At 36.1% G+C, this 26,979-nt stretch overlaps 2 protein-coding genes across 4 annotated transcripts; one reads left to right on the top strand and one right to left on the bottom strand.

Moving 5' to 3' along the window:
* Nucleotides 1-460: 460 nt before the first annotated feature.
* gcnt7 (glucosaminyl (N-acetyl) transferase family member 7) lies at nucleotides 461-21,276 on the top strand. Of its 3 annotated transcripts, XM_081606977.1 has the most exons (7): nucleotides 461-1,164; nucleotides 2,861-2,940; nucleotides 16,510-16,715; nucleotides 16,963-17,001; nucleotides 17,100-17,841; nucleotides 20,497-20,592; nucleotides 20,710-21,276. In XM_081606977.1, exons 3-7 carry the CDS (start codon nucleotides 16,557-16,559, stop codon nucleotides 20,925-20,927), a joined length of 1,254 nt encoding a protein of 417 aa, XP_081463103.1. In that variant the 5' UTR covers nucleotides 461-1,164; nucleotides 2,861-2,940; nucleotides 16,510-16,556; the 3' UTR covers nucleotides 20,928-21,276. The 3 variants fall into 3 exon arrangements, with proteins under 3 accessions (XP_081463103.1, XP_008407451.2, XP_008407449.2); XM_008409229.3 differs by lacking the exon at nucleotides 2,861-2,940; XM_008409227.3 differs by lacking the exons at nucleotides 461-1,164; nucleotides 2,861-2,940 and adding an exon at nucleotides 11,701-12,267 and having other exon boundaries at nucleotides 20,710-21,275.
* Nucleotides 3,589-25,492, bottom strand: rtf2 (replication termination factor 2). Its single transcript, XM_081606978.1, has 9 exons — nucleotides 25,317-25,492; nucleotides 24,935-25,029; nucleotides 24,605-24,698; nucleotides 24,355-24,494; nucleotides 23,110-23,188; nucleotides 9,261-9,371; nucleotides 8,675-8,729; nucleotides 5,089-5,163; nucleotides 3,589-4,798 (listed from the first exon to the last, which is right to left on the bottom strand). The coding sequence occupies exons 1-9, from the start codon at nucleotides 25,383-25,385 to the stop codon at nucleotides 4,602-4,604; spliced, it is 915 nt and encodes a 304-aa protein (XP_081463104.1). The 5' UTR covers nucleotides 25,386-25,492; the 3' UTR covers nucleotides 3,589-4,601.
* Nucleotides 25,493-26,979: the final 1,487 nt, after the last annotated feature.

Raw genomic sequence — 26,979 nt, 5'->3', positions numbered from 1 at the left:
CCAGTCAAAGCTTCTTCGACATTTGAAAGGCCACAGGAGGCCAAGATGGTTGAAAATAAAATAAATAAAAAAAATCTTGCATAATAAATAAAGTATTCTATGGTTCCCATTATTTTTTCAGCCGTAATGATTTTTAAACTGGCATTAGATCAGCACTTGTACCACTTAGGCATATAATATAATAAATCTCAATAAAGGCAAATAAAAAGGAAAATATTTATAGTGCAACTTTGTGCTTAGAAACCAAAACCTCCTTGTATACAAATGAATTATAAAAATTCATGCATAACGATAAGTTACCCGACTTGAATCACAAGCGCCACTGTTCGCTATGAATATGCATCTGGTGCCATCTTGTGGTTCAAAACCCTCATTACAATATTGAGGTTTGTTCAATGTATCCTAATGTAGACAGACTATACACTAGTATGTATTTTTACTGACCAATATAAATCATGTAGTGCTGTGAGGTGAAAGGAAACGAACACATCTAAAATCTGAAATGTGTGCCACACTAAATTGTGGAATCACCTTTTGTTGAAGACTATTTGTTAGAAAACAAATGTGAACATCAATGTCCAAGTCTTGCCATAGATTCCCTCAGATTTCAGTTTTGACTTGGACAGCATATGGATATGCTTCCATCTTCTAAACCATATATGCTTGCATATATGTATGTATATGTATGCATACCATAGCTGAATGTTAGCACCAACTACCTTTTTCCAGCTTCCATCAGACTTTCTATCAGTATTATTTTTTTATTCTCCATCCATATTCCCATGACCTCTTACCAGCTTCCCCATCCATTGAGAAAAAGCACTACCACAGCATGACTCTGCCTTCACCATGGCCCACTGGGTTAGTTTTCTACTACTGGGAAGGAAGGCAGAAAGTTCAAATATGTCAATAGGCTTGTGACAAATCTGAGTCATAAAATTTAGTCACAAGTTGTGATAACTGCCAAGTCAACAGATTCCCCCACCAGATTTCAGTTTATCAGCATTTGATTTAGCACTGTAGGAATTCCCAGGTTCCATTTCTGTAGTGTCATCTGGTTCTGAAGCGCCACCTATCGGTGAAAACAAATAATGCAAATATCAAGGTGTTGATAGTGTGGCTGTTTCAGACGTTATAGGTTTGAGATGCGCGTTCATGGCCAATGTAAGTAGTTCCTACGTTGTATCTCGTGCTCTTCTTGTTTTTTATAGGTGTGAGAGGAAATGTTTGGGCTTTTTACTGCACAACCCTGTGTTTATCATTAGCATTGCAGATTCATGAATACAATCGCGAATAATCAGTTCTAGACATTTGCTTCCTGTTAATTGCACATTTTTCCGAGGGCCAGCTCACAGTTTGTAAATTAACTCAACTAATCAATGTAGGTTTGTGTACTCTTCCACTCTGAAAGCTTCAAGTATATTATGCTTTTTTTTTTCTTTTTGCTTAGTGGTAAAAAGCAAAAAGAGCTGGGTATTTTATATCTTTTTACACAGTTTCTTTGTATTGTGTTTTAGGACTACACAAAACCACCATGTCTATAAAAGCCAACTTAAATGGAAAAACGATTGTACGCTCCGTTATTCTTCAATAAATAGCTGGTTTTCGTGGGGGTGCGGAAGAGCCAATCCTTCTGAGTTTGATCGCTGAACATGTGTCTCAGAAATAGGTTAAGCAACAGATTTTCTCACTTCCTGCAGAGCGCGCTTTGCCACAGCGCTCAGAGTGAGTGAGAAAACCCGGGGTGGGCCAGACACGCACCCTGGAAATAACTTAGCGTTTAATTTCTTATGAAATACAGTCGTAAGGCTGCGGGGCGCGGAATGACAAGATTGGTAAGAAATAGTCGCAGCAGACGTTAAAGGAGATAACCGAGGGACTTGCCTCTGGAGTCATTTGTCAATGCTTTGTTTAAAAAAATAATAAAAAAAAGCTAATAAAAAAACATGTCAATAAATTAATGTAATCCGTCATCTTACACTTGAGTTTAGTGAACCAGTGTAATTCTTGGCAGCTACAGGAAAGCGGCTATGTGACACCTCCCACTGTAACCGTTTAGTAGGCTATACATTTTTCACGAAGTTATGAATTATGCAGTCACATGGATATTTTTAAAGAAAAACAGAACATTTAAATCGTATACATATTTTATTTTTTTCCTGCGGTATAATCACAACATTTATCATTTCAAATCAGTTAAACACCCCCTCCACACATAGGCAGTAAAAGATAAAACGAGGCTATTAATAATTAATGTCTTGTGTAATCACAGGTAAATATCACAAATAAGAGATATTTCTTAGGTCAGATAACATTTTTATAAAAGGTATTTTAAAGTAGATCACAGCTACGTCATTTTGACTTTATTATTTTTTTGTTTAATTTTTTTTGTTCCTGTTCATCCGTGAAAGCTTAAAGTTCTAATGTAAGTTAGAACCTTCTTTTATTATAAGCTATTATTTCTATATGGGCGCTGCAAAATATTTGCAAAAAAATGATTAACAATAATTTTTAAAAGTACGAATGTGACAGGCTGCAGATTGTGGTTGACGATTCCTTAGCTCCGTGGTTTTACTTTCTTTTTAGTGTATTCTGCCTTTGTGCGTCTCAATACGGAATACCTATAAGTCATTTAATATGTTTTAATATAAGCAAGGACTATAATAATCTATGTCCACATAGCAAATAGTCTATGCTTTGTTACTGTTGACATTCAGGCTACTTTATATTAAAAATTTATTAATTTATTTATTTAATATTAAGGGATCTGTATTAAAAATAAACTGATTTATAATGCCATGTTTTCGTGGCATTAATATCCAACCACGTGAGCATAAATTTTGCTTCATTTTGGAAACAGATCAGGGCGTAGAGGGTTCCCCAGACATAAAGGCTGGTAGACGGATGAAACGGCGGAAATAATAAAGAGCAAGTAAGAGAGTGAGTCAATTGTGTAAACTTGTTGAATATGTGAAAATGTCACAATGAGAAAGAAAACAAATGTCAAATAGCTACTTATTAATGTCTTCAAGGATCAAAATCATACATACATAGATATATTTCCCCAGTGAAGGTTTCCTCTTCATTCAGTGTTTTTTCAGCCCCTGGATGCATTTTAGTGTGCAAAGTGAGTCTTATACCAGCTTTAACCAACATCTTCACAAGGTCTTTGGCTTTTGTTCCGGGGCTGATTTGCACATTTCAGAGCAAAACATGTTCATTACCGAGACACAAAACCTGTCTTGATCGGTGTAATGGTTGGATCTCCACATCACTTGTGTATAACAAATGAATGCAGCACCTTCAATCATCTTGAAATTGGTCCCGAGGATGACCCAAACTTGTGAAGCACCATAATTCTCTCCCTGATATTTTGACTTTGTGACATCATCTGCCACATAGAAAAATGCTTTATAAATACATTTTTAGAAAAAGAATGTATTTTCTATAAACTTCTTTAAACCAGAGTATATAATTGCAAGTCATTTAATAGAGGCTTCATCTACTTTTTCTCAAGTGCACCACTATAATTTGGTGTTGCTTTAGCCTGGTGCAAACAACCTTAATCCAAACATACAACACATGTGATAAACCCAAATTAAGTATTTTATTTCCGAATCTGCACAGCACAGAGCACGGGGAAATCACCGCAGAAAAAAAACAAAAACAGAATCTGATTAAATAAAAAATTATTGAGACATTTGTTCCCTTCATGCAATAAAATAGCTAATTTGCAAAAAGGAAAAAGAAAGTTAGGAGAAAAAGAAAAGACTGCCCAGAAATGAGGGTTAAAGATGTAACAGATTTTCACTTTTCAGAGTAAAGTTCCTGTCCAAAGGCTGGACATAAAAGAGGCTGTTGTTTGAAGAGGAAACTAATTACTAAACCTGTTGATGCCTGAAAGTAAAAATCAGGACTTGGACAAAATAAATTTCCAGTTGACATATCACATCACAGCTCTCAATTTCTGTTCATTTATGCATTAGATGCTTTAATATGCTTAAATCATTTTGAAGCACCAGAGCAATCTTTTGAAGACAAACAGCGCAGTCTAATGTATTTCAATAAAGTCAGTTTTTTCAGTATAGCATAAGGCAGCATGAGCTACTTTCCAAAGTCACATGAAAGACTATTTTCTGATCAGAGTGAACTTGAACGCAACATTGTTTTCTATCAGGATTTTAAATCTTTAACCATATAGATATGGATTTAAAGAGATATACTCTAGATATAAGGGCACAGTAGAACGGAGCACAAACAAAGGAGGTAAGAGGTGACAGAGACAAATTAGCAACCTGATAATACAGAGGTGTGGAGGAATACATGAGGGAATTGTATTAGAACATCAGGTTACAAAACAACGTCAGAGTGTTTAGGGAGGGATTCGCAAAATGTTCACATGTAAACAAGGAGCTACTGGGAACTGAACAGGTAAACCGGGAATGAATTTGCACACTGGTGACTTTATTAAAGGTCAGCTGAATGATGCGTGTGTGGTGTTTACAGAATGAGGGACTTGAATTAATGAATTTTAAAAAAAAAAAGGAAAGAAAAGAAAAGAAACAACAAAAGAACATGTTTTCTGCACTGAGAAATAGCTGTTAAAAGTGATAAGGTGTGTGAGTGACCCAGTTGGACGTCTGGTCTTTAGAGCGTTTAGCAGAGCTGTGGGTGGTGAAGAGGGACTTGAAAGCCTCAGACTTTTCCTTCATGTCTTGGATGGACCTCTTGGTGGCAGAAGCTGCCAAAGATTTGGAGCCTTTTGTGGAGCTGGAGGCACCAGAAGGTCCGGCCACAGCTGGGAGGGAGAGAGACACAACAGCAGGGTGAGGCATGGCAAATAAAAGAGATACAGTTGTAGACAAAATTATATTCAAAAAGGGTGGGACTCATGAAAATTTAGCATCATCTAAGCAGCAATATTTATTACAAAATAAGTCTAAAATTGCATTTACTCATATCTCAAAAGTACATACATATATATATATATATATATATATATATATATATATATATATATATATATATATATATATATATATATAAAAGCTCGGTCTCAAAGTCCTTCAGCTAATTGTGTTTATCCACCTGATTGGCTGCTCTCGTCTCCATTTTGTTGTGATTTCCTCCCAGCTACATCTACTGGGGGAGACTGGGTATCCTCTGTGGGTGGGAGAAAAAATAATTAAGACACAGAAACTCATTGTGTCCAATATCATAAAAGCACTGTTGTATCCAGGCACTACTATTGTTTAAACACATGTTATGAAGGGAGATAGGGATTCAGATAAGTGGAGGAGGATAGAAGCCCTCTGGGAGAAGATTTGGTGCAACAACAAGCAAAACCAAATAAATCCATAAAAAGAGAAGAGCAGCAATCTGATTTATAATGAACAAAAATTGAAAACTGTGTAATCCTTGTGTTGTAATGATTAATAACTTCCACACATGCAGAACAAAAAGCTAGATATTTAAGTTGATGGAAAAGTTTTTTGTAACTAGCTGCAATTGTTGTTTTGCAGCTAGCTACTTGTTCTCTAGTCAGATAAAAGGTTAACAGGAAACCACACCAAGATTCAGAATGCAGAGTATGACCTGGCTCATGAGAAGTCCCTGCTTTAGTTGGGCCATGTAACATTTCTTTCAGAGTCAAAATACTTTTGAATGTAAGTTGGACAGAAAAGTCTAAAGCTTTTTTTCAAATGCATAACTGTGCAGAAGGTTTTAGCTGCACCAGCTAAAAGATAAAAAATATCTATACATGTAGTTGACTTGTTCCCCCCGGTTACTTTACTCTCTACATCAACTGTTTGTCTACTCAAAAAGAAAATTAGCCAATGCATGAATGCATTTTGATATTCAGCTGTCATTCATCTGTGGAAAATCTGCAGAATGTGTCAATTTTTATCTGGTTAATCATCAAAATAATCAATAGATTAATTAATTACTAAAATAATTATTAGTTTAAGCCTTAATTACACCACTGTTTTTAATATATGCTTCATCATGTGTGTTGTTGGAAATAAATAATTCTGTGTTTTCCTCTATCTCGTCATCATGGAAGCAGAGTTCTGAGGTTCAACCAATGTAATTTCTGAGCTTCACTGGACAGCAAATGACTTCTGATTAAATTAAAGCTTGCAGTGTTGTACCTCCAGCAATACAGAAAGAAACAGAGACACACAGAGAAGGGGAAATAGATAAGCAACATGTCTGAGTCAGTCCGCTAGGTAACACTAAAATTCTAACTAAATTGGCTCAACGGTTTATCTTCACAATGTGGTTAAGTTCTTAAAAACACTGCTATTTCACAAGCAGATAATGTAGCTACAAAGACAAACTACAGAAAAATAAGCTGAAAACATATTTTAAATATAAAATAATGCAAATCGATCAAAGTAAGACAGAGTTACCTTCTGTTGGATCAGTTAGTGTTTTTCAATCAAAAATGTATCATTAAAGAGGGAGATAAAGTTTAAAGGGGGAAAAAAAGAACAAAATGTAAATAGAGACTAAACTGCATGCAGTCAACAACATCAAAAAGAAACATTTAAGATAATTTTATGAGAAAAATTTAAGATAATTCTTAAGTTCGCTTCACTACTATAAGAGGAACTGCATTATGTGACTTCCAAACAATATCATTAATTAAAAGACAGACAGGTTATTATTTAACCAATGAGTCTCTTAAGATTATCATTTCTTTTCAGAGGAACAGATGGAATAAAATGAATAAAATTTAAATATAATGTATGTTTTGCAAATCAAATAAATTAATTAAAAACAATATAAAATTCTGGTCCAGGTTAGTTGTACAGTACAGTACAAGGCTGATTATCGAGAAAATAATTAGTACCGTCATCCAAATGAGGGACAAAAGAATCAATAAAGCAGCTTTAGGAGATGACAACATTTACTGTGTCCCTTGGAAACTGCAAAACCCAAGTGTGCGGAGTACAGAATAAGTTCTGGTTAGAAACTAGGGTTGAACAATAATCCTAAAAAACTCATCACAATTTTAGTGTTTCATATCAGTCGATATCAATAACTATTGATTAGTTTTCTGTTATCTGAAATACTGCCATACTGATGGTGTGGCCTTTCCCGTTTTATCCGCAGTTTTCACTCCACACTACAGCTTTTTATTTTTAAACAGTTATGAGGCAAGTTGTTCAACAGGTTGCTGCTATGTAACCAAAGTTGAGGTGGAACTTGAAACTTACCCAGCTTGTTGTTGCTAGGTAACCAAAGAGTGAGTAAGTTAGTTGATGCCACTAACTTAGCTTAGTTGGTTGTGAGGTTGCGCAGCTAAAGTCTTAAACGTGCCGACATCTCCAAGAATACTGTATGGTTCTGGATTGGAGTTCAAAGAATATTCTATGAATTGAATTTTGAATTTTCCATCAAATCTATTTATCTACCTATATTGATCAAGCCTCTCTTGCGATACATATTGTTATTGATTTATTCTCCAGCCCTTAGAAATCTTAACCATTATAATGTTTCTAAGATTCACTCACCTCATGAGGTGAGTGAATCCACTCATCTCATGAGTGAATTCACCTCATGAGTGAATTCACTCATGAGGTGGGTGAATCCACTCACCTCATGAGTGGATTCACTCATGCCTGATTCACCTCACATTAGTAGATTCACTCATGGATTCACCTCTTTTATACCGCAATAATTTCTTGGGAAATGTACCCTCCAATGCATCTTCAATGAGGTGAATCCATGAGTTAAGCAGATGTAGTAGTATACAGAAACGTCAGCAGAATTTCTAATTTTTGAAATGATAAGGGTTTGAAATTATGCAAACCCTGAAATAATCCATTTTAATTCCAGGTTGTGAGGTAGCAAAATGCCAAAGGGAGGTGAATACTTTCACAAGGCACTGTAGTTGGCTCTCTTCTAAAGCATACCTTGTTACACAAGCATCCTCTTTGAGTAACTATTGTGTTTTTGTAAACAGGAAGCCACAGACTACTGAGATGGGTTCTAGTAGAGAAATGATAAACGTTTCTTTATACTAAAAACAGCATTATTTTTATTTTTACATTTACTCATTCTAACCTTACTTTATGTATTAAGGCAAAATTGTATGTTGCAATGCAGTAATGATATATCAAGTTCTTAGCTGAAAAAAATGTAACCCAAAAGAAGTTTTAGTACTGGACATATTAACAGGTCTACTTAACATTTAATTTCCCTTTAGGATCAATAAAGTATTTTGGATATGAATTTGGATTGAACAGTAATGAATCTACTGCATGGAGTAAACCAGAGATTTCTAATCCTGGCTGTTGGAACATACAGTCAGAGTTTTACATATGTCCCTGCTCTAACACACCTGATTTAAATAAACAGGTGATGAATAGGGCTTTGTAGACCTAATGGTGAGTCTTTGTGGCTCATTAAATAATTCTTTAGAATCAGGGCTACTGAGGACCCAGGTAGAAAATTCTAGAATAAACTAATTGTATTATATTCAGTCAAATTGTGGGGTCACGATAAGCTGTAAACGTCATCAGGCTCAAAGACAACTTGGTGATAGACAGGTCGGATCATGCAAAGTGATATCCAAATCACGGGGAACATTTTATAAGCTGTATAATTATGATTAAGTAAATCAATTTTTGAATAACATAATGTCTCAATTGGACTTTGAACAGACCTTTGGATTCTGGTGGTGTAGAGATGGTTTCAACGGCCTTGCTTTTCTTTGATTTCTGTAAAGAAGATAGGACAGATTATGATTACAAATAAGTTAAATATCCCTATACACTATAAGCCTGTTGCAATAATCAATCAATTAATCACGTGATAAATTATAATTACCTCCATAATTTCCATTCTGAGACGTCATATTAACCATTTAATTCATGATTTTGGTTGTGTTTTATCTATTTTATTATTCTTTGAGAAGGCAAACTTGCATTATTATGCCATTATTAACATATCACTTGAAAATGGTCTCAAAACAAACATTATCATTGTATACCGCAATAATTTCTTGGGAAATGTACCGTCCAATAATACAGGCCTAGGTGTATAGTTGACAGGCCTAGGTGTATAGTTGCATTATTATGTAGTTAACATTATGTTAGTTGAAAATGGTCTCAAAACAACAATGTTATAATTTATCTCAATACTTTATGGAACAATTTATAATATAGTAAAATATGTGATCATGACAAGCCTACCAATATGGTCAGAAAAAACTCCAATGCATCTTCATACATTTTTACAGCAGAATTCACCTTGGTTTTCGTTTTGACTCGTTTCTCCTCCATCTTCTCCTTCAGCTTCTGGACCTCCTCTTTTGTGCCATTAAGCACAACTATGTCTTCATCTTTAAAAGGATCCCCACACTGAAATGCAAAGAAACAATTTAAAGTAACACAAATAACATGCAAAGAAAAAAGACGACAGAAAATCTAAAGATGGATCATCTAATTTGATAAAATACTGAAATTGCCAACTAACATAAAGGATCAAAATAGTCACAATCAAGAACCTAAAACTGTTGTGATGAGCAGGAGAGCTCAAAATTATTCATACCTCTAAAATTTTAAGTGATTATCATTCAACAAAAAACATTTTCTATTAAAAGGAACTGAAACAATTATATGTCAAAAGATAAAAATATATACAAATATCTAAAAAGAATATTGATAAATACTTCTTTTACAATACTTAAATAATAAACAAATTTCTTAAACATTTTCTGAAAACATGAATAGAGTGGTGGTTTTTGATATGGGCAGTTGCCCAGGGTGGAGTAAAAAAGGGGTGGGGTAACCAGTAGCTAGAAAATAAAATATATCTCATGTGTCAGTTGTCCCCTGAATAAGTTTGTTACTACTTGTATCAGTGTGTAGTGGAGTATGTTTCCCTTATTTCCCGTTGAGTACTGGGATACTGCATTACTTATTATCATAGTGTGAATGATCTGAAAAAAATATCGCAATGACAGCACAAAAAAAACGTTGTTGGCATTACACTATACATCAATGAATACAATTGTATGGTTACTGCAGGTTTTTGCAATGGTATTTTGATGATTTCTCTTTGGTAATGATCTTTTTGAAGCATTTGAGTTATGGAGGCCTCCTTGTTTTCACCCTAATCTTTAGCTACTTTCTGTCAGATACTTGCTGTCAGATCGAAGTCATGCCTCTGGCTGAGCGACCCTAAAATAAAAATAATATTACTTTCAATCAGCAAACCTAAATATCAATCAAAAAACCTAAATCTATCAAGGGGCAGAATAATTTTAGGCTTAACTGTACTTGCTTTTAGGTGACTGTCTAATTCATTTTCTATAAGAATCCTACTGAAAATGAATGTGATCTCGTCAAAGAACAATTATGCTGAATTGAAGAGAAACCAAAAAAATAAGTTTGCCTATTGAATAAAATGCATTTGCTTTGGAAAAAAAAAACTGCAAGTGTCTTAATATTTTAATATTTTTCATAGTACAGACAAAATTCACAAGGGCACATTTGATTCATGTACTGGTCCAATAGGTACGTCTGCCAGGGTTAAATGAGTTCGAGAAGCACATTCAACAAGTAAAAGTGGTCCTGCTTTGTCTTGCAAATTAAATGTTTGTTTAGGATGATTAATGGAAATCTGCAACAAAATGTGTGAGGGATGTGTGGCACTGATTAGACAGACAAAAGAGGCAAATAGTAAAATATGGAAAGCTATTTACATGCATTCAGGGCGTATTCAGTTTACCCAATGAGACAATGAAGTGAATGTAACACTTTATTTGAAGGGGTGTGCCAGGGGCACTTGGTAAATAATCCCACTTTTAATGCAAAGTTGCACTAAAAGTTGCATTAAAATTCCATTAAAATAGTGTAAACTTTGCATCATTCGGTCAATAATGACCCTCTTAATGCAAAGTCCTATTATAATTTCCATTAAAAGTCCATTAAAAGTGTCAACTCTCCGTTAAAAGAGTCATTATTTACAGAATGACACTTTATGACAAAAGTCAAACATTCATGAGGACTCCTTCATGTTCATGACAGATGTTATGTTATGTTTATGACACTGAAATGTCAGTCTTATGCACACCCCCTCAATAAAGTGTTACCATAAAATCTAATAAAACACTATAAACAATACTTTACACGCTTTGACACAACAATAATGAAGCTTTAGTTACACAGTTCTCAAGCTTTGCTGCCATTACAATGGCTAGCAAATGTAATTTTTGCTTGGACCCTTTTTGGAAACAAATTTTCACCCATTTTCATATGATAGACAAAAAAGACGCCACACTTAAAAGTATTTTCAGAGATCAAAAATTATTTATGCGTACATGTCTGTACTACAAGAACAGAACAAGTAAAATGGCTTCCTTGTAATAAAAAGAAAATCACACACACAACCAGCAAGGGATCTATTGTGCGATCATACCCCACTGTGGGTGTGGGCTCTGGCCATGTGCTCTGTCCAACACAAGAGGGATAAGCTCAGAGCTGACCAAGCAGCAAACAACCTCTGTGTGTGTTGCTCTGAAGTCATTAACTCTCATGCTGCCATTTCCACAGAAGGCAGACAGCTGGGAAGCGAAGCACTTTAACATCAAATCAACAAATAGGGCAAGTAGGAACCTGCGAGAGTTGATCATCTGCAGGAAGGAGAACAAGAGGGCTGGTATTTTACCAGGAAGAGCTGTGCGGATGATTCATTACGTACGACCTAATTACACATGAAGGGACAAAGAGCAAGGGGACAGATAAAACGGGTTGAGGTAAAACAGAGAAAAATGAAAGGAGAGGAAGGGAAATACAGCAAGCACAAGAGAGTAGGAAGCCGTAAGTGGGAGGAGAGTGGAAAAAAACCTTAGAGTGCGATGAGTGAGTCTGTTCCTCTGTGTCACGTGTATAATTTTGTGTTACTGCTGGCAACCAGGGAAGGATAAACCTTTTCTCACGGGGATAAGAGGAGGGACGACCTAATCAGCAATGAGTACAACTCGAGCATAACACACACAGCTGACTCTAAGAGACACTGGAGCTCAGAGGACTCAGCCCCCGCCAGAGCACAACAAAGCGATCTTTACAACCAAATATAGCTCTGAAGTAGTGTACGTATTTCTGCTGCTGTTCTTCTTGATGGAGCTAGTGGAGAGGACTTCCCTGTGCGAGTTGTAGTCTGACAGCTCTGAGGAGCATTGAAGCCTGAGAGGATTGAAGATTTAAAGTGTTATTTCTTCATAGAGGCAACAGACTGAACTGCCGACTGGAGGTAAATTAGCATGTCTTTGAATTTGTTTTTGGCACAAATGATGATTTAAGTTTGATTTACACAGAATATAAATAATTGAGGTAAAAGTGTGAGGGAAGTGGAACAGTTGTCTTGAAAAACTAAAGACTACGCTGTTCAGACGTATTTGTCCCTTACCGTTTTCTGCTGTTTTATGTTTATGTTTCTGATATTTCAGAATATCAAAGAAAAAATATACTAACGAGGACAACCTATGTAAATAGAAAATGCAGTTTTCAAATTTTTAATTCGCCAAGAATGAAAAACTATTAAAAACCGACTTTGCATAGAAAAAAAAAAAGAAGAGAAGAAGCCTTCAACCTATTAACTGCTTGTAGTAATAGCTGTACTCAAGTGTTTTGAATATGTGGCAAATACTGTTTTATTTTTGGCCCACTCTTCTTTGCAGGATTGTTTTATTGCACACAAATTGGAATGGTTTTGATAATAAACAAATTAAAGTTATGGCACAGAATCTTAATTGGATTTAAGCCTGGACTTTGACTGGGCCAGTCTAAAAAAACTTCCAAATTGTTTGTTTTTAATGACTTCAGAAGTGAATATAGTGGATCAATATTCTGCTATATGACTTGTACGCATGAGCTTAAAGTCCTGAACTAAGGAGTGGATAATGTTGCTCAGGGTTTTCTCGTAGAGAGCAGAACTCACGGTGCTTTCATTTACAGCAATTCCTCTGCTTTCCTGAAGCAGCAAAGTAGACCCCGACCATAATACCAGCCCTGTGTTTGACTTTCAGTATGATGCTCTTTTTCTCAAATCCCACCATACACCTTCTCGAAAATTGTCCCTTTTGACTCAGTCCACAAAATACTTTCCTTATGATCGTAGCAATTAGAACATGTTTATTTAGGGAAATGAGACAAGCGACTTTGAATTTTTTTTTTCTTCAGCAGTGGGTTTTTTTCAGTCCAGTTATATTTTTATTTTTGAAACATGACCTCTGATTTCTTCTGAGGGAAGTTAGGCCAACGATGGGCTCAGATGTTCATGACTAACAAAGGCAATTATATATTTTTTTACATTAGAGTTGCTTGGCTTGGATGTTCTTTTTTGTTGTTTTTTTTACATGATTTGAAACTTTTTAACTGTGGCAAGGCAAATGAGGCATATGAGGCAAACATTTTCTTTCAAAGCACTGTTCTCAATCTGAGGGCGAGAAAAAAGCTGTAAGGCATTTCTGATACAAGTAGCTGCTGTTTCCTTTATCAAACCCACAGATCAACATGGCCACTGGGGAAAAGTATTTCAACAGAAGACTGTAAATCTACATATTTCCTCAAAATATCACTTCCCTCGGGGAATTGTGCTTTTCTTGTGCTGTGTGGGATTCAACAAAGCATGCTATTTTTTGTTGTTGTTTTTTTCTAGTACATTATGAATGACCTTAGAAGAGCGAAAAAATCTCTTTGCTTGTTCAGGCAGAGATTTTATGCCACTTTGGACATGAGATATGTAAAAACAACTCTGTCAATCAGCTGGAGCCTCCATGTTTAACCATCCCCCCATTTATGTGAAGTCTTTTCCTCAAACCTTTATTTAGGCAAGTCTGTAAAAGAGACAAGAGAGATAGAACATTTTCCAACAGCTTAATGAATAATAGTTGCATAAAATACATTTGTGGAAGTTTTTTTGTTCTTTCTCTGAATGATCAGTGCGACAGTTGCTGAAGAATTATTTGCACTACTGGACCCTCATAGCTCCAACCTTAAGGACACCACAAAACTTCACAATGACTGACAACAGCTTCTATATACATTTCTAATGATTACAAGATAACCAATGCAAAAACATTGAAGTGTACATGGAAGTTAAGTTTTCAATTAAATTCAAACCGTTTTTCCACAATAATTAAATGTTCCACAAAAATGGAATGGTACGGAAGTAATAGTCATTTAGAATTTGCTCAAATATTGAAAGAAATGAAATGTTTATCTTTTAAGCGTATATCATTGTCACTATGCATTCACACGCAATTAGAAAAAATAAATCAAAACTAGCTGTATGATGTAATAAAACTACTAATTTATGTGTCACCAACAGTCGAGCATACCAAAACTACAGACGTGAGTGTTGAAATCTACATATTTCCACACCATATCATCCCCCTCTGACAATGGCTTACGTGGCTTAGTTGCACCCAAGCAACAGATGCAACTGTAGCTTAGGGTGAAGAGTTTTGTAAAAAGAATATTTTAGGTTTGATTCTAACTTCCCATGCCACATATTGATGTGCTCCTGGGCATGGTACTAAAACCAAAGTTACCTACTGATCTGCATGTAGGTACATGATTGTGTGCGTGCCTGTTATTGCTGCCGGGTAAATGTGGATATAGGGTAAAAATGCTTTCCATGGTTGATATGATTAGAGAAGTCTTATATAAATGTATTAAATTAGTTATTTACAATGTATTACCATTTAAGAAAATGCATCCATCATCTGACCAGAGACTTTAAGAAAGTAGCTCTTCTCCATTAAAATGAATGTTTTTCAAGGTTTAAGGGATCAATGCTAAGCATTGCTATACAGGAAGATGTTCTTGTGGTTGAAACTTAAAAAAGGAAATGGGGACACATAAAAGCATGTTTTATGACAGAAGTAGCTGCTTCATTATTTTTTTTCTTCCGTTAGAAGAAAAGAAATTTAAGCACAACTTACAATATTTATGTGTTTTTGTAGTTATCAATTAGTTTAACTGACATAACGGAATGTAAAATGTATAATACTTCAGACTCTGTGAAAGATCAGACTCTTTCACAGAGTCTGATCTGTGAAAGATCAGACTCTTTCACAGTCTGAAAAAGGAATTGGTGAATAAAAAGTTTTTTGTGTTGCATGTCAGATACCCACTTTTAGCACCTAGACTTTGTACTAGAGATGTGCTGATCAGGTTTTTTCCTGCCGATTCCGATCACCGATGAGGGCCGATCACAGATACCGATCACATAATTATTATTTTTTTTAATCATAAGCATTACTGGTTACATTATATGGAAAAAGGAACCACAAATTCACCTTAATTTAGACAAAAACTTGTTTTTAATAACTTTTTCCCAAGAAGAAAACTAAACAAAACAGGTACTGTGCAAATTGCATTGCTATCGGTAATACTATCTTTAGCAGACTGAAAACATGAAGGCTCTGAAGAGGTTAAATAATGCAAAGACTCAAAATTATACCTCTCAACATTGCCAACAAATTAAAGTATAAAACTTAACATTCAAAGGCAAATACAGGTTCCATTACAATAAACAATCCTGAGTTACTGAATGAAAACTTTCTGATAGCATGGCGGCTAGCTGGTTACTGCTAGTTCTGAGTGGCTGTTTCTGACCGAGCAGAGTAATTATGCAGAGCAGGGAGGAGATCGATTCTTTTTTCAGAGATTATTTGTCTCATGTTAGGACAGCGAAAGTTTTAATACGTATGTAAAATTTATTTTTTTAAGTTAGATGCTGCAGCTTTAAGCAGAGGTTCAGTGTGAGAGTCACTACCAGGTGGAGCAGAAGCGGCGCTCCGTCTGAAATATTACTACCTGTAGCGCGAAGCAGCGGTTCAACAGCGAGAGCAGAACCAGCGTCTTACATCGCAGCTCGGAGACTTAAATAATTTTGCGGGTTATTTGTTTAGCTTTCTGACCGTCATGCTAATCCGGGTGAGTGTTTGTAGCTGTGCGCTGCTTTACCTGCTATCTGATCCTCCGTGTCTTTTTTACTGCAGTGAGCCTCGATGTAGCCAAACTCCGTCAAGTATGACATTGTTTTTATGCCATATTAGATTCGTCGTGTTGATGCATTTTGACGTGCTTCACCCCACGTGCTTCAATTTTCCGCTGCAACACGCAAACTTCCCCCTTCACTCAGTGCGTTATAGTTCCACATCGCTTAGGATTTGTTGCTGCGCGTTTGCGCAGTGTGAAGGAAAGAGGAGACCAGCTGCACAGGCAGGCTGCGAAATGAGATGCAGGTGATCGGTTTGTGTGATCGGCAACAAGAGACCGTGATCGGCGATCACCGATCATACACTTTTTCACGGAAATCGGCCGATTATGATCGGTGGACAATCGATCGGCACACCTCTACTTTGTACACTTGGCTACTTAAAAGTGGCTTCATCAATAAGATTTAACTTACATGTTTAACCTTATTTGATATTCCCAAAAGAGAGATCTGTCTGGAACTAATCAATCTGGGTTTCTTTCGTAGGAATAAGCTGTGGTGGTGCTGAAATACAAGAGTGAAACAAGGCTATTATGCACCAGCTTGGAGGCAGAAAATGTAGCTTCCTGTTCTGCCTGGGGGTTGTGGCGTGTTCAATAATTTATTGGCTGAGTAGAACTAAACTAGTGGGAACGCCTACAAGCAGTAAGCCCCCCCTGGCTGGCATTGAGAAAAGAGAAAATTACTGTCAGGTATGTATTTTCTTTAACTGATAAAGTGCATAACAGCTTTTACATTCAATTTAATTTTGTCAAGGTACCAGTTAAAAATTTACAGACAACTGATAACATTTCAGCAGTACTTTGCTTATACATTTGCCCCTACTTGACACCAGTATATACAACAGCAGCATGTCTGATAAAGGCGATAATAGAAATAAATGATTAAAAAATAGGCAATACAATGAACACAAGTAAAATAACAAATCCTGATCCACAGAACGGGAAACAGATCAACAGGTTGGCTCTACCCAAAAATGTGAGTGTACATTCTAAATAACTGAACTGTTAAAAAAATCAAATAAAATACCACCTCTGTAAAGAAACTGAATTAATATGTACTTCTTCTTTTCACAGGTGGGAATTTATATTCAAAGTACCAACCTGCAATGTTCAAATTTGACTGAAGAACTACACTTTATCAACACAACTCTGAGTCGTGAAGAAGAGAACTATCCTCTGGCTTTCATCGTCACTATTCACAAGGAGCTAGATATTTTTGTTCGCATGCTTCGTGCTATCTACATGCCACAAAATGTTTACTGCATACATGTGGATGCCAAGGCTCCAAAGGAGTACCAGGAAGCTGTACAAAAGCTCGTCAGTTGCTTTGGTAACGTGTTCCTCTCCAGTCGCAGTGAAAAAGTGACGTATGCAGGATTTTCACGCCTGCAAGCTGACTTGAACTGCATGAAGGATCTCACTGCCACTCCGATAGCTTGGAGGAAAGTAATAAATTTATGTGGGCAAGATTTCCCAACCATGAGCAACCTGGAACTGGTGCAATATATGCAAAGCACTGAATGGAGGGACAAAAACATGACACCTGGAGTCAAACAGCCAGCCACTATGAAGCACAGAACACGATTCCAGCATCATGAGATTGTGGGGTCACATGTTGCCCCAAGGGTGCCAAGACACACAAAACCTCCTCCTCCTCACAATTTGAAAATTTATTTTGGAACGGCATACTATGCTCTCACAAGAGATTTTGTGGACTTTGTTCTGAAGAACCAAATAGCCCATGACTTCCTGGAGTGGTCCAAAGACACATTTAGTCCAGACGAGCACTACTTTGTGACACTCAACCACATAAAAGGTAATCTGCTTGTTTCAAACAGACACACAGAATAATCTAACCCAATTGGACAAATCTAAGGCGTTTAACTGACATGAGTTTAAAATGCAGAGAGGGATGACCCACACAGGAAACTCAAGTGCCAAACATTTCAGCAGGATCAAACAGCTTATGTTCACATAAAGTGAGACAGCATTACATCATTGATTGTTAGCATTTTGTAAAATTTGGACTGCAACATCAACTAAGTAACTGATGAGACAAGCAAAAGAACATTTCACCCTGGCATTTGTGTCCAAAGGCATATTTAGTCCAGATGAAATGAGTCTTTGCAAAAAATTAAAAAAGACAAAATTTATACAACTAATAGCATATCTGCCTATTTAATAATGCAGCATCACATACATGAGAGATGCAGCTATTAGTGCATCATACTGAGTGATCCAAACAATTGTGGTTTGACCACAGGAGCATGGGATGGACCCTAACAAATCAGATTTGTATTATGAATTGTTCGACTGGAAAAGTAGTACTGCACACAAGTGTTTCATAACAACACAGAACTGAAAACCTAACATCACCTCGTTATTAAACTACGCAATTATGGCAGCTCTAAATAAATGCTAGAAGATAAACCATCAACATTTTTGAAAAATGTGAAAAAATAAGCCATGGTATGATATTTTACCTAAAGTAGCACATTTCTATTTACATATGATACATAATATAGTACTGAATAGAATAGACATTCTTTATTTAACCACAGTGGGGACTACAGGTGAAACAGCAACAAAGTGACAGGACATCAAGGCTCACACAATGGCAAAAGTATTAAAATATACTTATATATATATATATATAAAAAGATTATAGTGTAAAAAATACTGCGCTGTTATCAGAAATAGCATACTACGATCCAAAGAGTATGCAACTGAGTAAGATTTTTTTTTGTATTTGTGCATTAAACACAGACTATTTACAATATATGAAAATAACAACTGCAGACAAAATAGATGTACAAGAGATGTAAACACCTGTTGAGTTTTCTGGGAGACATGATGGTAATACAACTTAACAGCCACTGGGAGGAAGGATCTCCTAAAACATACCTTTGTGGTCTTAGGCTGCGTTTACACTGCAGGCTGAAGTGACCCAATTTCGAGTTTTTTGACATAATGCGACCTGATTCCGATCTTTTCACGACAGTCTGAACAGCAAAGGTCGGATTCTTTTCAAATGCACACTAGGGCATTTGCATATCTGATACGTATTCAATTCAAATGCAACCTAACGTTCAGGTCGCATCCATCCGAACTGAACGTCACTGATACTCAGCAAATCTCACTGTTCTGCGTCCTGATTCGCACAAGTGGGAAGAATAGCAACAACCATGACGGACTATAATGAGGATTAAGTCGTTAATATGCTAGTAACCATGTTTACTTCAGCAAACTGCACTTCATTTTATGGCGGTTGGCAGAACACTGAGAACGCTGAAGCTATTGCACCCTTTACTGCGCATGCAGGACACTTTCAGGTCGTTTGACGGTTCAGACTGCAGAACACATAAAGGTCGCATAAGTGTGAAAGTGTGAACGGCCCCGGGAAAAAAAATAGGAAAAAAAAATCGATTTGACAATTGGGTCACTTCAGGCTGCAGTGTGAACGCAGCCTTAGAATGCAATAGTCTGTCACTGATCATCAGTGATGTTATTTAATTTTAACCAGAGTCCTTTTGTTTCCTGTCACCTGTACCAAGTCCCGGGGGAACATGGGCACAGAGCTGGCTTTCCTGACGAGCTCATCTGTTTCCTCTCTGCTGTAGATAAGCTGCTGTTTCAACATGTTACACAAACAGAGAACTCATAAAGCTAGGGTGTGCACTTGCTTTTCAATATTGTTACAAGGATGTATGACACAACGTGGACCATTTCTGCACAAAAGACTTTAGGAGGGACTTTAAAAAAGGTTTTTACTGGAAGTTGTGATGCTGTGACTGCTGCTGTTGACAGGAAACGGTTAATTCATCCCATTACTTGTCAGGAAGAGGAATATCTTTGAGAAATTAGACTTCCCTTTAGTCATACATGCGTCACATTACCGAGTACTACATAAGTGGACTCATCCACAAGTCTCTAAGAGTGCAGAGAAATTCAACCGTCTTGGAAATACTTGTGCAATCATAACTGTGACTGCATGACATGCAGTGAAAAAACAAATCAAATCCTCATAGGATGTCTTGCTGAAATATTTTTTTTGGTTAAATATTATTATAAATGCTTTAGTTTTCAAACTTACAAATGAAAGAATATTTTCCACTGTTAGATGCAACTTTTAAATCTAAAAATTGTCAGTTGATCAATAATTTATTACACTGCAATTCATTTTGAGTTATATTTTATTTCTAAAAACCTATTTAGATACACAATAACAGATTTTGATCTTATTTAAAAGTAAATTATATTTAAATTGCCTTACTTTCTTAAGAGTGATAACAAATTTGTTACATTTTTCTTCATGTTTTTCTGTGGAATAGAATGTGACATTTTTTCTGAGATGATGTATGAATATAAACTAAATCTTTAACGTAAAAATTGATGTTTTTCTCATGTTTGTAAACACACTTCTGTAATTTTGGTACAGCTGTTCTTGTTCATATTGTCATGTTGCATGCAGAAGCTCCAGGCAATCGTCTTGATGGAGGTTGGGAAGGAGCTATCCGAGCAATCAAGTGGAGGGACCAAGAAGGAAAGGCACATGATGGTTGCAAAGGTATCAGACCGTAAAATTATGCTAGTTAACCGCTGGTTTACAGAACTGGGTGTGAAACGTAAAAAAATATGTGCAGTTCAGATTTTTCTTTAAATGTTTTTTTTTTTTTTTTTCCAGGGCATTATGTACGGGACATCTGTGTCTATGGGATAGAAGACATTCCATGGATCATCGAGAAGAATAGCATGTTCGCCAATAAGTTTGAGATTAATACATTTCCAGAGGCACTAGATTGTTTGGAGCAGTGGCACAGAAATAAAGTCCTGAACCAGGCAACTGTTCCTATAAATCCATCATGGCTGATATGCTCCCACAATAACTCAATTAACTTCTGAAACAGAAGTGTTGAAATCGCTGCTGACATCATTATGCTGTTAAATCTATGGAGTCTCCCTAGCTGGCTATGTCAAAACGTGAATCCAGTGCCCTGAATTGTGAGACATAACTGCACTATTTATTAAACTCTTACTTTCCTGTGATTATTTATTGTCTATCCCATTTAGACATTTTCGTCACACAAAGTGTTGGAAAAAGAGTTGGTTAATTATTTAAAACTATAGTTTCATATTATGTACAGCTTAAAAAGGGAAATTTTTATAAAGTAATTTATTGTTTTAATATTAAGTAAATATGTAAAAAAAAATAAAGACAATGTGAAAATAAACTTTCAACTTCTAGAATAAATTGTTTTCTCTGTTAATTGAGTTCATTGACTATCGCTACATTTGTTTCTGTGATGTAAGGTAAGCATTAGCTTATTATTAAAAAGTGAAAGCCAAACATCTCTGAAAGTCTTACCATGAAATTAAAAGATCAAACACAGCTGTAGGAACGTACTGAGGTCAATTCTACCTTCATATCTCAAAGAATTGTTTAGGTGTGGTCCTGCTCCAACATACAAATATTGAGATACCAAGCAAAATCTACTGTTATTAGCCTTAAATTAAATAATAAAAAAATCAGACATGAATCTCAGAAATGTTTGACCAAAATGCTTTCCGCATAAATTAAACAGCATGCAAAATAAAAAAATGCTACATTGAAAACTCATATCCCAACATTTTTGGGCTAAACACAGGGGTATTTTTCTTATATGTTCAGGACTGACAATCAAATATTCCACTCCTAGAGTCCAAATGGAAAAACTCTTCAACACAACTACAAACTGAAAATGAACAGAAATGCATGTCAAACATTTCTAACTAAACATTCAACGTTTTCTCGCATTCTCCAAATTTCCCAGCAAGCATTTTAACGAGTTTCTCCATGGAACGCAAAAGCGCATCTAAAAATAAACCCCTTACAGTCAGCCAGCATGATAGCCCCAAAAGACCCTGATACAAGCTGAAGTCCCAGCTTGTATCAGGGTCAGTTTCTCATGAGAAAGACAGTTATTTTTGGTAGTTAAACCTTATTTTTGACCAACTCAAAACAGCTAGACCATGACTGTCTTCAACATACTTTTACTTCAACAGAGACACCAAAAGAGGTCAGCTTTTATCTACTGCCATATTTCTAAAAATAGCCTAACCTAGAGAAATTGTTAACACAACTTTGAAGTTACGTCAAACTAAAAGGTCAAAAACTAAAATAACTTCTAATTCCTTTGCTGAGAGATTCCCATGTGGCTACAATTGGGTCAGAAAGGAAATCCAGAAAAGTCAAGCTGAAATGTGAACAATGCATCTACGAAACGACTACAACCATGGGAAACAATCAGTGCATCTCCATATTATTTGCTTGGTCATTGGGCCACTTTTAGCAGCAAAAGCGCCAATTGTCATTTTCAACACAACTTCAAATGTGGGGTCATCTTTTTAAGAAAAGCCATCTGCAGATCATGCTACAAGAAGTCTGGTCTTTGACTCGACCATTTTAACACCTTGATTTATATTTTCAGTAATTCTGTTGTGGATTTGTTGTTGTTTCAGGTCATTTATCTGCTGATGAACCTGTTTCAGCCAGTCTCATGCTGTCCTATTTATAGTCTCTCTCCCTACTGTAGAGTACTTTCATAAACAGGTAGGTTTACATGTCATCAATGATTTCCACATACACAGGTCATGTATAACAAAGGAAGCCCAAATCATCCCCCCTCCAACACTATGCCTGCTAGTTGGTATTGAGTGTATGTGCTGCATTTAATTTGTGTTACATGCAGCATTGTGCATTACATAGTACAGATGAGGAGAGAAAATAAAAAGGAGGACTGATCATTTTTTTTGTCAGGTTATGGTCTGAGCCTTTCAAAAAGTCATTACCAGTGCTCTTCCCATCAACTACCCAGGCTATGTCAAACCCAGGATGGCACTAGATAATGAGCCATATACTATCAACAGTGAGCCAGGCGCCACTGACATTTCACTGACTAAATGTGGCTACAAAGACCTGAAAAGCTGTTAGCATTAGCGAGCCACTTATTGGCGTTTTGTGTTGACAAAGACAAGAAAAATACTTGTAAGTACCAAAAAAAGGGAGAATAATAATAGTAAATAAATACATTTAAAAAATGCTTACCTTATGGCAGATCTCAGTCTTTATCTCCTTAAGGGCCCTGTCTGAAAACACACAACCACAGGTCTGCAAGTAGCAGAACCTAAAAGGAAAACAAATAAAGCATTTAGTTCTTTCTCAGTATTTTTTTCCTAGTTTCTCAAGTATCTAAGGGTTATTTTGTGAACAAAGTAAACTTGTATTTTGTTTTTGTTGACCAATCACTGCACATTATAGCAGAGAAAAATACATTTTAATAATCAAGAATACAATTCTAGTTGACTTTCAACATATTAAAATTATTCCTCACTTTAGTGATGGTAAAGTTATAATTGTACAGTTTTTTGAACTTTAAAAACTTTACAGCTTGGCCAGTATTTTTAATGGGAGTACTGAAAATTTCATGACATGTCAGAGTTCCTAAGGTACCAGAAAACAGCACCTGTCTGGGAAGCATAATGAATACATATAAAACAAAGAGTTGCAACAGAATTTCTAAAGGACACAAATCTTTAGCATACCATTAATTACATCTGCAACAGGAACATACCCCAGATTAGGGATGTAGCGATACACTAATCTCACCATAAAATATGATATGTGATATTCTGCTCACAAAACAGTATACATTGTTATTGATATTCAGCAAACAATACAATACACAGCAAACAATACGATTTGGTAAGATTCAATACATATTTAAGATTTTCTGAAAAATTTTAGAGGGACAGTGATTTTAGTGACATTTTGCGACTGTTCAATAGACTCGGATTGACTTGAACTGATAGTATAATTCTGGTGTAACAAATGTTGTTTTGTTATACATTTGCTATACATTTACTTTGATTAAATGTTGATTCTGTGACTGTGTATTTGATTATGCAGAAAATGAACCTTTTTTGTCTTATTCACTTATATTAGATAATGTAATTTATCTACTTCATTATTTAAATAATTGTAACTGGTTGTTTCATTACATGTCATTTTTAATATACATAAGCAACTGGGTAAAAAATGCCATGTGTGTTAGCTGTCATTTGATATATGTGAATTCGACATAAAACTCAAAGTAGGATTTAATGTATCGATACTCGGGGATGAAAAATCGTTACGTTCTGAGGAAAAAAATATTGATGAATATGGTAGAATCGATAAAATTACACAGCCCTAATAATATACTTTGAACCTACATGGAAACATTTTGTGGCATTTTTTTCAGGTCTTTATTATGAAATCTTAGGTTTAAGGCCAGAAAATACTATTTATTACCTGTGCTTTCCATTCATCTCTAGGCCAACAACAGGACAGATGAACATGCCACAGTGGATGTCCTCATATCTGTCTCCTTTTGCAGTTCTCCTCTCTCCCTCCCATTCGGGGTTATCAGTCAAGTTGAGCTCCTTTATATCCTGCAAGGACAGAAACATTCCAAAAAGGTTATAAAATAAACAGACGCAGTCACTTGAGCTTAAGCTCATGTACATCAAAATTTTTATTTTTCACTTTACAATAAATATACCTTAATCCCACGGATGTGCGTAACAGCCTCAACGTTTGGTCTTTCAGCAGATTTATCCAGGAGGTATTCAATGATAGCATCTTTGTTATAAAGTCTGGAAAACAACATCGTCAATATTTCAGGGCGTCTAAATAGATTAATTTAAGGATGCAAAGTAAAATTGCATGGCCGAATCTCATGGGTATCATTACGATAACACATTATTTATTTGTTCAGTCACGTGTTACTTGTTTTCCTGTACTAAATGGTAAGCCTAATGATGCCTTTAATGTACGATGGTAACTGAACCTCGTCTCAAAGTGGCGTTTTGTGTTGACAAAAGCATCTTACCTGCCCAGCTCACATGAAACGATGGGTCGCCTGAGTTTTTCTTGGCTCAAGGCGCAGTACTTCCACTTGGCAGCGAGTTCAGCATTCTTATCAACCTGTGGTAATCAGAAATGCTATTACGCTAAGTAACTAGTCTTGTCTTTAGCTCTTTAATAACACTAATACTCGTCTCCAGAGGTAAACTTTACTTAATTTCTACTAACTCTGTGAGTATTAATGTCTGTAAGAAAAAGAATGTCTCTAAATTAGGTAAAACAACAAATAACTACAAGCGTATAACAAGTTTAGCTGTTAGCATTAGCGAGCCACTTATTGCTTTCGTCAACGGCTTTAGCTAACCGTAATCCAATTGCAAACGAAATATAAAGGAACAATCACAAACCTTTTCAACTTTTTTTGGTCCTTTCACCAACTCATGTCTTTTTGGAATCGTCCCACCATCACATCCCATCTTGAAAACTGACGTTTAGCTAAACTGAAGCTGTTAGCAAATACGCACAAAGCTGAAGTAAAGCTAACAGGAAGTTCTCGAGTTGTAAACAAACAAGGAGAGAACTTCAAATCTCGCGATAGGTGAGATGTATTTAATATCGCCCCTTAGTGGTACTAAATGCATAAATCGTCACAATCTCCCCGGATTTCTTTTTTACTTTGTAAGGCATTAAATAAAACTGTTTCCGAAGAGGTTTATTTCCACGTCTACTCAGCAAACATGTCTGTAGACTTGGACATTATGTGACAAATAATAATAGATGGGAGATGTTAGGACAAACACAATAGGGCAGAAGTCTCCAACTCTGTTCTTTTAGAGCTACGCTCTTGGCGCATCCCTCTTCGGACTTATTGGGATTAAATGATTGGTTTGGTTAATTACCAGGCTTCTATAAAACTTAATGAGATAATTCTACAATTTTGATGCATGTGTTTTGGAGTAGGGTTGCAGCTAAATTTTAGGTCAGTGTCTCTAAATGGCTGTCTTTTGACAACTCTGCACTGGAGACAAAAGAACTGGCTTGCATTCAAAAGACACAGCACCCACCCATTAAAAATGGATACAAAAATGGCTTTTTAGCTGATCACTGTAGAGAACACGATGCTATAAAGTGGGCATCTGATTTTAAGTTCTACAGATGCTTGTTCTTTGGCCACAGTGTGGCGCTCTTACTTCAACTATGAGCTCATTTGAAAAGCTATTAAAATCGAGCGGTCTTTATGTATTTGCAGATGCTTCATATTTCCAAAGTGCGAACTAAGTGTATATTACTACGGTTATTATTGGGGGTATTAATGAATATTATAAACATGTTTGTTTTGTATTTTACACTGAAAAAAAATACATTTGAATAAAGTATGGTGTGCACAAAAGTATGGCACAAAAGCCAAGTGCATAAAGAATTGATTTTAGGTGCTTAAAATGTTGTATAAGTTAAAACAGTAAGAAAACCTCATATATAGCCATATACAGGACTGAAAACTATTGCTTAAGCTGCGTTGACTGCTTCAAGAATGCATAAGGAAAAAAATAACTCAGGTTACTTCACTCTTTTACTGCTCATCCATCTATGAGACATTTTCAGGCACCCATTAAACTCAGAACTAGTAAGTGACATTAGTCTGGCTTTCAGGCCTGTTGTCAGAGTGGTCTAAAGATGAAAGTTTCCTTAGAAGATAGTTCAATGAGTGCTAATGAGATCTGTTTCCTGTGCCTCGCAGGCTGCAGATTAGTTTACTATCGACGGTGCTGTCCAAGAGCGACCATTAGTTTGGGGAATACCTCAGTGGAGACATTGCTGGCGGCATGACTAATAATTTGTGTGGAAGAACAGACTGAATGAAAAACTAAGCTGGATTTCATTTTGTAAGGGAAAATGAGGTTTTGGTCTCCCCTTACACACACGCATACACACTTCTCACTCGGGCATTTAGATTCTGTCCTCAAAATGTGGCAAAATTAGCAAGCAGAATCAAAGAAACATCCCTGCATTTTCCCTGTCGGTTCGATTGCTTCTTCCTGTAATTTATAAATTATGTTATGTGTCTTATTG

This window comes from Poecilia reticulata, chromosome 5 (genome assembly GCF_904066995.2).
Source record: "Poecilia reticulata chromosome 5, P_reticulata-male-v2, whole genome shotgun sequence".
In the NCBI taxonomy this organism is placed as follows: domain Eukaryota; kingdom Metazoa; phylum Chordata; class Actinopteri; order Cyprinodontiformes; family Poeciliidae; genus Poecilia; species Poecilia reticulata.
This window is presented reverse-complemented; position numbering and strand designations above follow the sequence as displayed.

Coding starts and splice junctions, on each gene's coding strand:
- gcnt7 (XM_008409229.3), top strand. CDS start 16,557: ATGCACCAGCTTGGAGGCAGAAAATGTAGCTTCCTGTTCTGCCTGGGG. Junction 16,716..16,962: donor AAAGAGAAAATTACTGTCAG/GTATGTATTTTC, acceptor CCTGATCCACAG/AACGGGAAACAGATCAACAG. Junction 20,593..20,709: donor GGCACATGATGGTTGCAAAG/GTATCAGACCGT, acceptor TTTTTTTTCCAG/GGCATTATGTACGGGACATC.
- rtf2 (XM_081606978.1), bottom strand. CDS start 25,385: ATGGGATGTGATGGTGGGACGATTCCAAAAAGACATGAGTTGGTGAAA. Junction 24,699..24,934: donor GTTTCATGTGAGCTGGGCAG/GTAAGATGCTTT, acceptor GTTGTTTTCCAG/ACTTTATAACAAAGATGCTA. Junction 9,372..23,109: donor AGACTGAGATCTGCCATAAG/GTAAGCATTTTT, acceptor TTTGCATTTCAG/TGTGGGGATCCTTTTAAAGA.